The sequence below is a fragment of the Scleropages formosus genome, chromosome 17, assembly GCF_900964775.1.
Source record: "Scleropages formosus chromosome 17, fSclFor1.1, whole genome shotgun sequence".
Taxonomy (NCBI): domain Eukaryota; kingdom Metazoa; phylum Chordata; class Actinopteri; order Osteoglossiformes; family Osteoglossidae; genus Scleropages; species Scleropages formosus.
In genome coordinates, this window is record NC_041822.1 from 2,951,134 (window position 1) to 2,964,834 (window position 13,701).

Sequence of the window (13,701 nt, forward strand, 5' to 3'; positions counted from 1 at the left end):
CACAGCACAAAAGAAGATCCTACCCTCACATCTGCCTTTGTGTTGTCATGGAAGTGAAATAATTTTATATCTCATAAACACTTTCCTAACATTCCAGGCGTAATTAGTTGGTTTTCATTTATTTGAAGTTAACAGATGAATTTCAACAAAAAAGAGCGGAGCACCAGAAGACAATCTGTCAGATTCACAGCGGTCTTCCTGGATCGAACATCTACAGAATGCCTTCACCAGGACAGACCCCAATGTCCTCCACCGACTGCCCTCACCTGAGAGATGAAGCTTTCTGCAGCACGAGTTGCACGTGTGGTTTTGAATGAATCTCTGGATAGCATCGTCCCCAAGGTTGGAAGGCCCAAACACCATGTCACCAGATCCACTGTAGCAAAGCACAAGGCATACAGTAAATATCAAGCATCATCACAAGGGCCTTCAACCATCTTTCTAACTTGTAATTACTTCCTAACAGCTATGACCAAAATAACGTGACTCCCAACATTCATGTAACAGCTGGTAGTCTGTGATTGATGGTTAGAGCTACTGCCGTTGGATCCAAAGGTTGCAGGTTTGATCCCCACCTCCAGCTGAAGTACCCTTGAGCAAACTACTTACCCTAAATTGCTCCAGTAAAAATTACCTAACTGTATAAATGGGTAAATAATTGTAAGCCTGTAATTGTAAAAACTGTAACCTTAATACTGTAAGTTGCTTTGGAGAGAAGTGTCAGCTGAATAATTAAATTTATCAGGTACCTTGGTCAAGGAGTTGGATTTCTACATCTCCCCTAAGGGACAGTTGGTAGTGTAGTGGTTAAAGCTACATTACCCAGCTGTATAAATGGGTAAATATTAGTAAGCTTGTAATAACTGTAACCTTAACACTGTAAGTTGCTTTGGAGAAAAGCATCAGCTAAATAAATAAATGTAAATGTCATGCAGCTGTCCATCGCAAGAAACTTTCCGGTTATACCTTTCATTGTCTGATCTGATGACCGATGGATCCGTCAGTTCTACGCCAACTCCTGCGGAAATACGAAAAAAAAACTTCACTTTGGCGATCCCACGGCCACTCTCACCTGATTGACACTGAGGACCTCTAGACAGTTTCCAACGAACTGCAAGAAAACTAAGCAGTGACCAGAACCTTGCAGGTCCAGAACCAGCAGTTCGCCTCGGGTAAAGTGGTACGTCCAGTGAGAGAAGGCAAGGATGGTCTCTTCCAGACAGCTGTTGGGGGTCATCTCTTCGCCAGTTCTGTTGTTATACTTTCGGAAATCTCCTGCAATGTACTTCTGGATGGTGAACCACTTGTCCTCCGAGTGCCAGTACAGCAGGGACACATCTAGGAATCTGAAAGAAGGAAAAAATTGAGTGTGGGGTTCCTTCAAAAAACTCAGCCAAACCCACTGTGCCACCGCGCCCTCTCTAAATACACACACTGAAAATCTAAATACTTTTACAATATATTTTATTACTGACACCTTATAAATTGCATAATTAAGCATTGCTTGCTACTCAGTACCTCCTTTGGAACTGCATGATCCAAAACATTTTTTAATGAATCTGAATTTACTGAATTGCTGAAAACAGTGTGATAATTAATCTGCATTATTATTAACACATCATACTTACATTATTTGTGCGAATGTATGAATAAAATAAAACTGCCTTGAAGATATTACCGTTGAGAAAAAATTACCGTGGTGCCCCCCCATCCACTTCTGGTTTTGTTATGTCCCAAATCTTGTCCACCTTTGAAATATATCCCTTAACTGCACTCCTGTTTGCGTGCAGTAGTCATTACCACACTGCTGTCAATTCCACTGTCGTATATTATTTGCACTACTGCTGTCTTATTTATTACTTGTACATGGTGACTATGGTGTGTATTGTTACTGACTTATGTTTCATGTTTTGCACGAAACCGCAACCAGTCCCGTGATGCACTACACTGGCAATTAAGGGTTCTGAGATCAAGAATTAAAAAAAAAAAACTACATTTATTTAGCAGATGCTTTTCTCCAAAGCAACTTCCAATGAACTCTATGTAGTGTTACCAGCCCACACACCTTATTCACCGTGGTGACTTACACTGCTAGATACACTACTTACACTGGGTCACTCATCCATACATCAGTGAAACACACACTCTCTGTCACTCACACACTATGGGGAACCTGAACAGCATGTCTTCGGACTGTGGGAGGAAACCAGAGCACCCGGAGGAACCCCGCACAGACAGGAAGAACATACAAACTCCGTACAGACTGAGCAGAGATTAAATCCATGTCCTCTCACACCACCTAGGCGCTGTGAGACAGCAGAGATACTTGCTGTGCCACCAGGCCACCAGTAAACAAATAAGCGCTGTATTTAGCCTACCTTGGAGCATAGGGGATATTATGAGGTCTGATTTTGTTAAATAGGTCCATGAGTTTCTGAGCAGCTCGCTGTTGTTGTATTTCCTGTGAAAAAGTGACAGTTCATTGAAAACTGTGCAAAGAAAGGCAGAGGCAAAAGAAGGATGAACATAACAAATAAATCTATTGGACAGTGACCTGCTATGGACATTTGTTTCTAGGGGTAATAAAAAGGTAATATCCTAACCTCATAAACTGCAGAGGTTAATTTGTATAACCTTCTTAGAATCCTCAAGATCATAAATCTTAACAGATTTCTTGGAACAGAACTGAACCTAACCCTAGCCATACACTGATACTAATATGAGGTGTGTATGTGTGTGTGTATATACAGTATATATATATATATATATATACACACAGACACACACACACACACACACACACACACACACACACACTAACACTATGGAATTGCCATTCAAACGAGCTCAGTAAGCATAGCTGTGTTAGTAGAGAAACAAATATTGGATTTACGCCATATACAAGAAAGGAGCTCTGCAAAAACTACAAAACTTCATAATCCGAACCCTAATCGTAACTATAGATGCGTCTCAACTTACGATGGTTCGACATATGATTTTTTGACTTTACGATTGTATGCTAGCGATAGACATTCAGTAGAAACTGTACTTCGAATTTTGAATTTCGATTTTTTCCAGGGAAAGCGACATGCGGTGTGATAGTCTTTCGTGATGCTGGGCAGCGATCCGCATCTCCCAGTCTGTCACACGGTCACTAGTGTATACAATTGATACTCTACAGTGTTCTGTGTTTCCAGGGTGTTTTTGGATACCCCCCTTATCTACGTTGTGTTTTGTGCATCCATCATGTCTACGAAACGGCCATCTGTGTCTCCTGCTACTGGTGGGAAGAAGAAGAGAAGGGCAATTCCTCTTGAGGACAAACTCTAATTAGTATGTCTATATCTATAGTATTTATTATTATATTGTAATATTTTCAGTTTTTTTACTGTGTTTATTGTTTCTTGTTTAGTAATGATTGTACAGTCTTGTGCTGTTCGCACACATTTTGCACACATCTTGCATACATCTTGCACATGTGCACTTTATGCGGTCATGTGTAAGTAGCTTTGTGTTGTTTTATGTGGCCTGGAGGAACGTTTCATTTTACTGTACACTCTACCAGCTGTATATGGTTGAAATGACAATACAAGCCACTTTGACTTTGATGAAGGCGGCAAGCCCATGACGGCCATCGCACGTGAAGTTGGACTTTTGCAATTGATGATCTTGACCATCTTAAAGGATAAGAAGCAATGATGCTCAGTAGGTTAGGTATATGAAATGCAGTTTCAACTTACGATATTTTCGACTTACAATGGATTTATTGGAACGTAATCCCATCATAAGTCAGGGACCATCTGTATTTGAAAACTGTGTGTGGAGAGGAGAGCAGAGGAGAGGAGCACTACTAATTGAAGGATCAGGTCCTATGAAACTCTACTTTCCTTACCCTAACCTCAGAAAAGGTGCTGAACAGAGAACATGCGTCAGTACCCTGAGACAGAGCTGAAGAGGAGTGTTGCTGTGGAAGACCTTCTGCCATTTCTCGACCACCTCAGGACTGAAGGTTTTGACGATGTAGGTATTGTTCGGTTTCAGGAGGGGCCCCTCCGCCCAGGTGCACACCACACGAACGGCCCTGTGCAAACCCTCGTCCATCCCTTCCCACGACACAGGCTGCAGCATGGCTGTGAAGCCACACTCCGACCACGCAGAAGCAGTGCGTCCCTGGCTGTCCGCTGTGCTCTCGTCCAGGCTGTAAACACTGACCTCTTCACCAGCTGCTCACCATAAAGGGAAGGGAAGGTCACTGGTAATACTGTACAAGAGGATTTAAGAGCACTTTCAACAACGGCACCAGATGAAAGAGGCTATAATTTCTAGCACATACACATGTACCCATGTTGACTTTAATAAATAAAATAAATTAATAATAGAACCATTAGAAGACTGAAGAGGTGCCAATGTACCCAATACAGAAACAAGAGAATGTTTAATAGACAATGAAGGAAAGGCCAGGTGTGAGATGTGATAATAAATTTTACATTACAACAATAAATTAAAAATTGATTACAGCTTCATTTTCTGCTCAATTAAAAGTATTCCATTCACAGGTAGCTTGGTCATTAAAAATACCTGCAAATATATTTCACGCACATGCTTGTCCAAGCAACGGAAAATAAGGAATAATAAAATATTAGACTATTAACGAATGATACGTGTGAATGAAGGTTGCATTAGGGAAATTTTCTGAGACACAAGCGAAAAGAGATATAAAGCGGGTCATGTCTAGATGTCTAGTGTGCAAAATAGATGTTCTTTCAAGAGATGAAATTGAAGAGAGGCTGAGGAGCAAGTAACTGCACTTGGAGGGAACTCACCGAGGCCACAAATGGGAGGGAACGGTATTGTATAAGCAAGTCTCATTAAGTTATTCCTCTCCACCGCTAAAACAAGGCACAAACAGCAATGCATTTCAGGGACAGTCTTCATTATGAAGCACATTAACACCGACTTAAATTTATTATCAACGGATAAGGTGAGACTTTCATTCTGTTTCATCTCCAACAAAACCGAACACTCAAAATCAGCTAAACTCACCGGAATAATGAGGATTAAAATCTTCAACAGTTTGAAATGTTGGGCTCTTCACTGAAAGACAGACCAATTCAGCCACCATGTGAAAATGCATTAGCACAAGGATATATCAAAGATCATTTATATTTATATAGTACAGTTCACAACTAAAATGTATTCAGAAATGTGGAGTGAAGTCAATGGTTGCTTTCCTAAATCGAGAATCTTAAATGAATCTTATGGATCACCTGTTATTTCACAGCTCCTGAGATCTGAGATTCCTGACACCTTTGTAAGTTAGCCTTTCACCACCTGCTACTTTTCCTCTACAAGTTTTGCTGCTCATATGTCATTTCTACTGTTTCTACATTTCTACTGTAGGTATTCACTGCAGTACAATGATGCACCGACTAGCACTGCTGTCCTGGACAGGACACGGGTGAAATCCCTGCTGAGTCTGTGTGGAGTTTACATGTCCTCCCTATGTTTTCCTGTGCTTCCGGCAGGTGCTCTGGTTTCCTCCCACGGTCCAGAGACATGCATTTCAGTGAATTGGTGGTTCTAAACTGCCCATTGTGTGTTGAGTGCGAGTGTGTCATTCTAGTGTGCAGATGAGTGATTGAGGTATTGAACTGCAAAATGCATAAATGTAACTGCATGCACACCTATAATCAAATTTATTCTATATATACATGTCCACACAATAAATTAAAAATGAAGTAGCAGCCCCAAAAAACACTGCTGCTTTATTATTGTTATGTACCAATTATTAATCTTTGTAGATAATAAAGCTTTAAATTTCATAGTTATTACAATTTCTAACCGTAAAACTATATTTTTAGAGTTAGCCTAGTCAGCCTGGCCTGACAAGTTTAAGTCTTATAAGAGAAAAATGGTCACCCACTGAAAATTTCATCCTTTTATCTAAATCAGTCTTTCATTTACATTTATTCAAGTAGTAGACACTTTCCTCCAAAGTGACGTACATCTCACAGAAAAAATAAACAAGTGCAATACATCAAAAAAAAGAGATTTGGATCCAGACACACGATTCTAGAATACGTTAATTTGTCACATTCCACCATATAAACTAGTGTACATCACACAAGTAACTGCATATAGGCTTCTCCATTATTTAAGAAAATGAAATGACAAATTTTCAAAGAGAGGGGAAAAAAAAAAAGTTCACATTTATCAAGTGTTTAGGAGATCAGGGCAGAAGTGAGTCCGAAAGAGGAGAGTTTTGAGACCTTTCTTGAAAGTTGAGAGAAATTCAATGGCTCTGAATGAGAAGTGTCTCGAAAGATTTAAGTAAAAAAAAAAAAAAAAAAAAAAAAAAGGACAATAACTGAATGAAACAAAGGAAATCTTACCCTCAGACCTAGCTCCACTGTGCACCCTGGGAGAAGAAAGAGCAGCGTAATGAGGTTTAGGGTTAGTTTTGCATTGTTCCAAGTAGATTAAACAGAAGCTGTTATTCTAGAAATGATTCCAGACAGACATCAGACACCAGAAAACCTACACTCTACAATGGATAGAGTATGATACAAGAGAAAGAATAGTATTTATGAAGCCATGGCACTGTGTGAACAAATAGAGGAATACACACTTGTACATTTGGGACAATGCTATACAGGTGGTCTCCAACTTACAATGGGGTTTCGTTCTACGAAATCCATCTTACATCAAAAATATTGTAAGTTGAAAATGCATTTAATACACCTAATACACACCTCTGCGTGACAGACTGAGAAATGTGGATCGCTGTCGCTGCCCAGCATCACAAGAGAGTATCGTACTACATATCACTTGCCAGGGAAAAAAATCAAAATTCAAAATCTGAAGTACGGTTTCTACTGAATGTCTATCACCAGCTCACCATCGTAAAGTTGAAAAATCGTTATTCAAACCATCGTAAGTCGGGGACCACCTGTACACGTGGAGGGACTTACAAAGATGCACAGCTGACGGACTTTGTCCAGCTGTTCAAAGAACTAGAACACCAAGATTCCTGGAAGAGAAACAATGCATCACTACAGGCTTTGAATGAAAAGCACTCCTTTATTCTTGCCACTGCTGGCAGAAAATGAAAAGTAAATTACAAACACTGCTCAATGTGCCTGACATCAGTGCTGAGCAGAGAAAGACCTTAGAAAGCTCATGTGAAGCTTTTTTTTTTTTAAATTCTTGTCATGGTGCATGAAAAAAGACAGAATAGACTTGTTTTTAATGCTAGACCATTGCCCTGATTTTTGAGTGTCCAGTTTACAACATATGTGAATGCACTTGTACTGGCAAATTAAATGTGTGCCTTAAACTCCATGTAAAAGCTGTCAGAATAAAAAGCTTTTAAGGAGACATTTGAAAACTGTGCTCCTTAATCATGTGGAGGACCACAAGAGTATGAGTAAAATTAGAGTCAGTACATGAGCCTTTTTTTTCCATAGCTTGGATCTTGAGCGCTCTGGTAAGTTCCAAAGCACTGTGGGTCATTATGTATGGAAACAGCTCAAAAATGGCAATTTACGAGGCTTAGGAGACACTATAGTAAGGCAAGGGCCTTTTTAGGTTCTTCATTCTACATATCTAAGACTCTAAGACACCTTTGGACAAATGTATCATCTAAGTAATAATCACAGAGTGCCCAGTGTGTGTCCAGTGTGTGCACTGCCTTACACTCTAGGCTTCCAGAATACGCTGTGGATCATCATATTGGATAAGAATTAGAGATGGATGGATGGATGGATGGATGGATGGATTAGACTCACAATTTCTCCTTGTAAATGGGTAAATAGTTGATTTTATTCCTCAAATGGAATTCACTAAAGGGTCTCAGTTTCTCCCATTAATATAGGTCAGTGCCTGACTGGAGCAACATAAGTCAGGTATCTTCTTTCAGGGTACTACAACAGCACCCCTTGAAGGACCAGCAACATTCTGGCTGTGAGTCTGTATCCTGGGTATGACACACACTAAAAACTTCTCCAGCATCGTTAAGCCCCTACCTGGCAATCCTGGTCTTACCTGGCAAGAAGACCCACATTTCTGCAACATATCCACAGATCCAAAATCTGCAATAACATAGGAGCAATGCATGTCAGTTCATATAACTTAATTCAAGATAGATTAGATTTTCACTTCAGACACATACAGTGCTGCTTGAAAGTACATGAACACATTGAGTCCCTTAGTTTTACCACAAAATGGTTATTAATGAGAAGCAGTCCTTCCCATCTGAGATAAAAGGTGTGTAATGATCAATTCCATATGTTGCTTTAGACGAACTCATGTGTGTAGTAGAATCACGAAAGTAGAGCAGGTGGAAAAATAAGTGAACCCCAAGTTACACTGGTTAAACCAAGTAGCTAAGTAGAGTCAGCTGTGTAAATCATCACCATTTATTCATTTTATAAGTTTAAGATTTAACACTCATTTTATACGTTTATTTTAATATTTTATCCAAGAATAATGACCATCCCTATAGAGTGCACATTCTTTCAAGCAGCACTGGAACCTCAATTGTTCGAAAGCACAAACAATGTAAAGAGTGTACACCAGACAGAAGATGTGTCACTTTACATCACCCATACATACTGAGCTGGGCTGGGCTGGCAGAAGCTGACCAGTTCTTACGTTCGGCAGTCTCTCCTCCAAGACGTCTCCTTACGCTCGACTCCTGAAATATATAAGACTGAGGGATGCACCAACTGCTAATCCTTACCTGAAGTAGTAGTAACCCTAACCCTTAAAAAAAAAAAAAAAAAAAAAAAAACAATTTCTTAGTTAAATCTACCTGCAATGTCTCTCATGAGCCTATTTTTAGGTCAGCTGCTAATAAAGCGTTTGCATTTATTCAGGTATCTGACACTTTTTCTCCAAAAGCAACTTACACCGTTAAGGTGCCGGCAGTTATTTACCTGTTTATGCAGCCGAGTAATTTTACTGGAGGTGTTTAGGGTAAGTACCTTGCTCAAGGGTATCAGAGCTGGAGGTGGGAATCAAGCCTACGACCTTTGGGTCAAAAGGTAGTAACCCTAACCACTACACTACCAGCTGTCCCATTTTAAGCATTTAGAAGCAAAGTGTTTGTCCCACATGTATGCCAAAAAACTGAAACATTACAAGAACTGTCAGGTGCATTAGCATTTAGAGTTATTTTTAAGGTGTTTAGTTCTCTTATACTAATATAGTCCTTTTAAACAATAACTAGGACAACTGGTAGCATAGTGGGTAGAGCTGCTGCCTTGGGACCTAAAAGTCACAGGTTTAAATCCCAACAATAGTATAACTGAGCAAGGTTCCAACCTAAAAGTGCTCCAGTAAAATCACTTAGATCCATAAACAGGTAAATGACTAAGTAACTTACTAACAGTGCCAGTAACTTTGGAGAAAAACATCAGACTAATGACCGAATATAAGCAAGATGGAAAATGTACATATAGACATGCACCAATACGTTCAGTATGTGACCAGTTACAGAGGCATCTTCCATTAACATTTGTGTGACCACAGCTTTCTGAACAGAAAAAAAGGCCAAAAAAGTTATATTAATACTGACACCGGTAGGGATGCTGAACCACTCAGGCCGCTAAAATAAACAACGAAACCTTACAGATGCTGCTTTGTGCTCCAGAATCTTTACAGTCTTCATGTTCCGTGCTTTCATCTTGCTCCCTCGTCTCTTCACATGGCATATCTCAGAAAATCTCGGTAATCCTTTGAGGAAAACATTTGGATCTGGGTGTCAGTGGTTTGGACAACAGCTCATATCAGGTTTTTGACGTCAGCATTGTCTACCTTTCATTGCAATCTGTCTGAAAGAAAAAGCCAGTCGAAAGTGACCCTGTAACTTGTAAGTGGTGATGTTCTCCCAGGTGGCCCCACCTCTTTGCTGACTCGGACTGAGTGTTGCGTTGCCCCTCTTGGTCCACAGACTGCAGCTGTGTCTTCTTGCCGAGCTGTTCCTCTTCGAATGGCAATTGGACACAGGAATGGAGGAGTGGATCCATTTGGAGGTGCTTCTCAGTCGCCCCGAGCTCCCATCTGCACCCTCACTTTGATTGCTGTCCTCCAAGGATGTGTGTACGCCAGTGTCTCCCCTATTCTCTTCCCCTTCTTTTTCCTCCTCTACCGAGACCTGCCGACTTCGGTGAAAATATGATTTATGCATCTTGTGCTTGTCGTGTAAAGCCTCTGATGATTCAGCAGCAAAGACCGGAGGGAAGCTCTGCGATGAATCACATGACCAACAAGGTGTCCTCTCCCTGCTCCCTAGAGGAAACGCATAGTGTGGACTGATTAACGGACTCTGACTACACGTGATGGACAGAGGCCCAGAGATCATGCTGTCCGCTTTACTTTCAGGCAGTGAAAACACAGAGCCCCAGTCCTGCTCGTCCAAAGATGGCTTTGGGCTGCGGACAAGGCAGCGCAACAAGGAGGATGGAGTGCTGCGGTACTGCTTGTGTAGTTTGCATCGAAAGCTCTCAACACCAGCAGCCACGTGACCCACGTGGCTCCAGCTGTGGGGAAGCTGGCCACAGGCACCCTCTACAGACCGCCGCTTGGCCATCAAGGCCTCCTCCGCCTGCCCTGTGTCCGTTGCCGACAGAACTGTCAGAGTGTCCACAGTCAGTGCTGACAGATCCTGTAGTTGTCCAAGTTGGCTGTCCAGAGACTGAAGGGCATCCTTGATGAGATTAACCTTTTCTGCTACGTCTTGCAGCTCCCCGCTGACCTCCTCAACCCTAAAGCACAGAGCACACATACCACAAACTCACTAAACTCTCTAAGTTACTTATTTTAACTGTGCCTTACCTTACAGTTTGAGATGACCTATGGCTCTTGGGTTTGCATTTTTTTCACTTTCAATCAAAAGTCAACCCCAGATTACAAAACGTTTTAACAATGATAATCTTGAAAAGCCATTTACAAATCCACGAACAAATCCTTACAGGATACCTTGAAGGAGCAAAATTTTTGAGTGATTTAAACAAGGGATCGTTAAAATAGAAAACTTGACATCTTACTACAGACATGCGTCGCTTAACGATGTGGTTACATTTTGAGAAATGTGTCGTTAGGTGATTTTGTCGTTCTGTGAATATCATAGATTGTACTTTTTAAACCGAGATGGTATAGCCTCGATCATAGAGCATACTTATACACACCTATATGGTATAGCCCCGATCCAGTCAAGAGATGCGGTAAACATGAGATTTATGACGCTGCTGCCGGCGTAACACAGCATAATGGTTTACAGTAAATTTTTTTTATATAAGTAAAAAGAGTACACTAAAATAATGATAAAAAGTACAGTATAATAAATACACACACACACACACACACACACACACACACACACGCACACCATCTGAACCACATGTCCCATACATGGTTGCGGGGAGCCGAAGCCTAACCCGGCAACACAGGGCGGAACGCTGGAGGGGAAGGGGACACACCCAGGACAGGACGCCAGTCTGTCGCAAGGCACCCCAAGCGGGACTCGAACCCCAGACCCACCAGAGAGCAGGAGTGGGTCCAACCCGCAGCGCCACCACGCCCCCCTATAATAAATACATAAATCAGTAGCATAGGTGTTTATTATTATTACCAAGTATTATGTACTGTACATAATTGTATGTCCTATACTTCTATATGGCTGGCAGCGCAGTAGGTTTGTTTACAGCAGCACCACCACGAACACATGAGGAACACATTGCGTTACGACGGCTACAACATCACTAGTCGATAAGAATTTTTCAGCTCCATTATAATCTTATGGGACCACCATCGTATATGTGGTCAGTTGTTAAGCGAAACATTGTTAAGAGGCATGACTGTAATGAGGAATGAGAAACACTTTTGTCAGCTTCTACCTCATAATAACTCAGTGTACAGGGAGAAAGGTAGTAATTTGCTCTAATGAGGTCCTACCTTTCCTTTGTGGTTCTGATTCTGCTAGCAACACTGCAGTGCAGATTTTGGTTCTTCTTGTGAAAATAGGCAATAATGCATTCCTCCTCAAAGTCGTGGAGCTTTTTAAGGTCTTCGTAGCTCAAATAAAGTTCTGCAAATAATGAAGCGTACATTGTTAATGCGTTATTTTTCTTCTCATGTCATTGATCACCTTAGAACAGATCATGAAGTTGAGTGCACAGATGAAGTCCAAGTCTCCAGTCCTTTCCCTTTATACTCACAACATTTTGAAATGCAAACTTTTTAGTGGCTTTTTTCACACACAGATTGTTACTGCATAGGCGCAAGGCCTAAAATCTTTTTGGAAACTTACATATAGTCAATATCCAAAGTGTACACAACATAATGACCAAAGTGTAAAGCTTTTCACATAAAGACTGAAATTAAGGAAAATCATGTCAGAGCTTTACCAAGACACTGAAACCAGCAATAAAGTGTCACCTAAATGAATATATTTTAAGAAAAATGAAAAGAAACACTCCAATGTTTTGGAATTTTGCATAAGTGCTTAAGTATGCATACCCTTTTGCTCATACTTTCTGGAAGAACCTTTTGCTTTATTACTGCACTAAGTCTGTTTGCACATGACTCTTTCATCTTAACCAGCCTGGATTTTGCAATTTTTTCCAACTCTTCTTTGTAAAAGAGTTCAAGTTCAGTAAAAATGCAAGAGGTACCCCATACACCACCCTTTTCATTTTAAATACTGTTGGCTACAATATCTAAGAAAAAGTGAAAAAAGGTGTGACATGTCTTGATGTCAGCCTTTACATTGACAAAATACAAAATTTTAATAAGGGTGTGCAGATGTTTAATAACCACTGTAATAAAGGGACAGCAAAAAGGGTTGTGCTCAACCATAGATCAGTTGCTTGAACACAACCTATACTGCATTTTATTGGTTTAATCCATCTAATTTGGAACTTAAAAAAATTATTGTGCGAATATGTAATAGCTCAAACACTCACTCAGTCCACACTGCTTGTCCTGCTCATATTTCCTGGGTTGAGGCTTGCAAATGGAGGCAATCGAAAGGGTAAGATGACTAAAAACAATGAAGGGAGGCGGCAGCCATGGCTTTCCCTGGTAGGTCATGATGTATCTGTAGCGATTGCACTTCCAGATCTTGTCTGATATTGATTTCATGCTCATATACACATTGCTGCAATGGAAAAGAAAGACACCATATGAACAATGTGAAATTCAAATACTGATTGGAAACTGTAACATCACACAAAAACGTAAACATGGCAAAACCACGTACTTGAAGAATGCTATGAGGGTATTGACCATTATGATGTACTGAACAAAAAGATACACTGCCTGTAAGAATGGGGTTATGAAGGACCCAGGAGGACACGGTTGGTTGTCTGCACAAGCTGTTCAGTAGAGATATAAAAACACCACAGAAGAGTGTTCATTTCAAGCTACAACTTATTCTCAACAACTCTGTAACTTGTCATGTATTTCAAAGTGAAATGCCAATAACCAACCATCAATCTCCCCCGCATACACTTCACCAAATATCATCCAGTAAGGCTCAAAGACAACATCTCTGGCCAGAGTCCAGGATGGGGGCTCTTCTGGAGAAAGGATGGCTTTTCTAGATACCCCAAAAGTGACGAGCACAATGGCCATCATTATCACCACGTTAAACATGTTGGTCGTCTACATGAAAAACGTGAAAAAGGTAAAGTTAATACA

The 13,701-nt window shown here is 40.7% G+C and overlaps 1 protein-coding gene across 1 annotated transcript in view; it reads right to left on the reverse strand.

The window, feature by feature from the left end:
- Positions 1 to 13,701, reverse strand: part of trpm6 (transient receptor potential cation channel, subfamily M, member 6) — a 30,343-nt gene that overhangs the window by 380 nt on the left and 16,262 nt on the right. Inside the window, exons 22-39 of the mRNA XM_029259540.1 lie at positions 13,491 to 13,665; positions 13,262 to 13,376; positions 12,966 to 13,159; positions 11,956 to 12,088; positions 9,904 to 10,766; positions 9,648 to 9,735; positions 9,580 to 9,598; positions 8,614 to 8,740; positions 8,044 to 8,090; positions 6,972 to 7,030; positions 6,393 to 6,418; positions 5,044 to 5,094; positions 4,824 to 4,889; positions 3,937 to 4,223; positions 2,379 to 2,461; positions 1,141 to 1,346; positions 967 to 1,018; positions 267 to 376 (exon numbers count right to left, since the gene is read on the reverse strand). Of these exons, the coding sequence (XP_029115373.1) occupies positions 267 to 376; positions 967 to 1,018; positions 1,141 to 1,346; positions 2,379 to 2,461; positions 3,937 to 4,223; positions 4,824 to 4,889; positions 5,044 to 5,094; positions 6,393 to 6,418; positions 6,972 to 7,030; positions 8,044 to 8,090; positions 8,614 to 8,740; positions 9,580 to 9,598; positions 9,648 to 9,735; positions 9,904 to 10,766; positions 11,956 to 12,088; positions 12,966 to 13,159; positions 13,262 to 13,376; positions 13,491 to 13,665 (2,701 nt within the window). The remainder of the gene's footprint in view (positions 1 to 266; positions 377 to 966; positions 1,019 to 1,140; positions 1,347 to 2,378; positions 2,462 to 3,936; positions 4,224 to 4,823; positions 4,890 to 5,043; positions 5,095 to 6,392; positions 6,419 to 6,971; positions 7,031 to 8,043; positions 8,091 to 8,613; positions 8,741 to 9,579; positions 9,599 to 9,647; positions 9,736 to 9,903; positions 10,767 to 11,955; positions 12,089 to 12,965; positions 13,160 to 13,261; positions 13,377 to 13,490; positions 13,666 to 13,701) is intronic.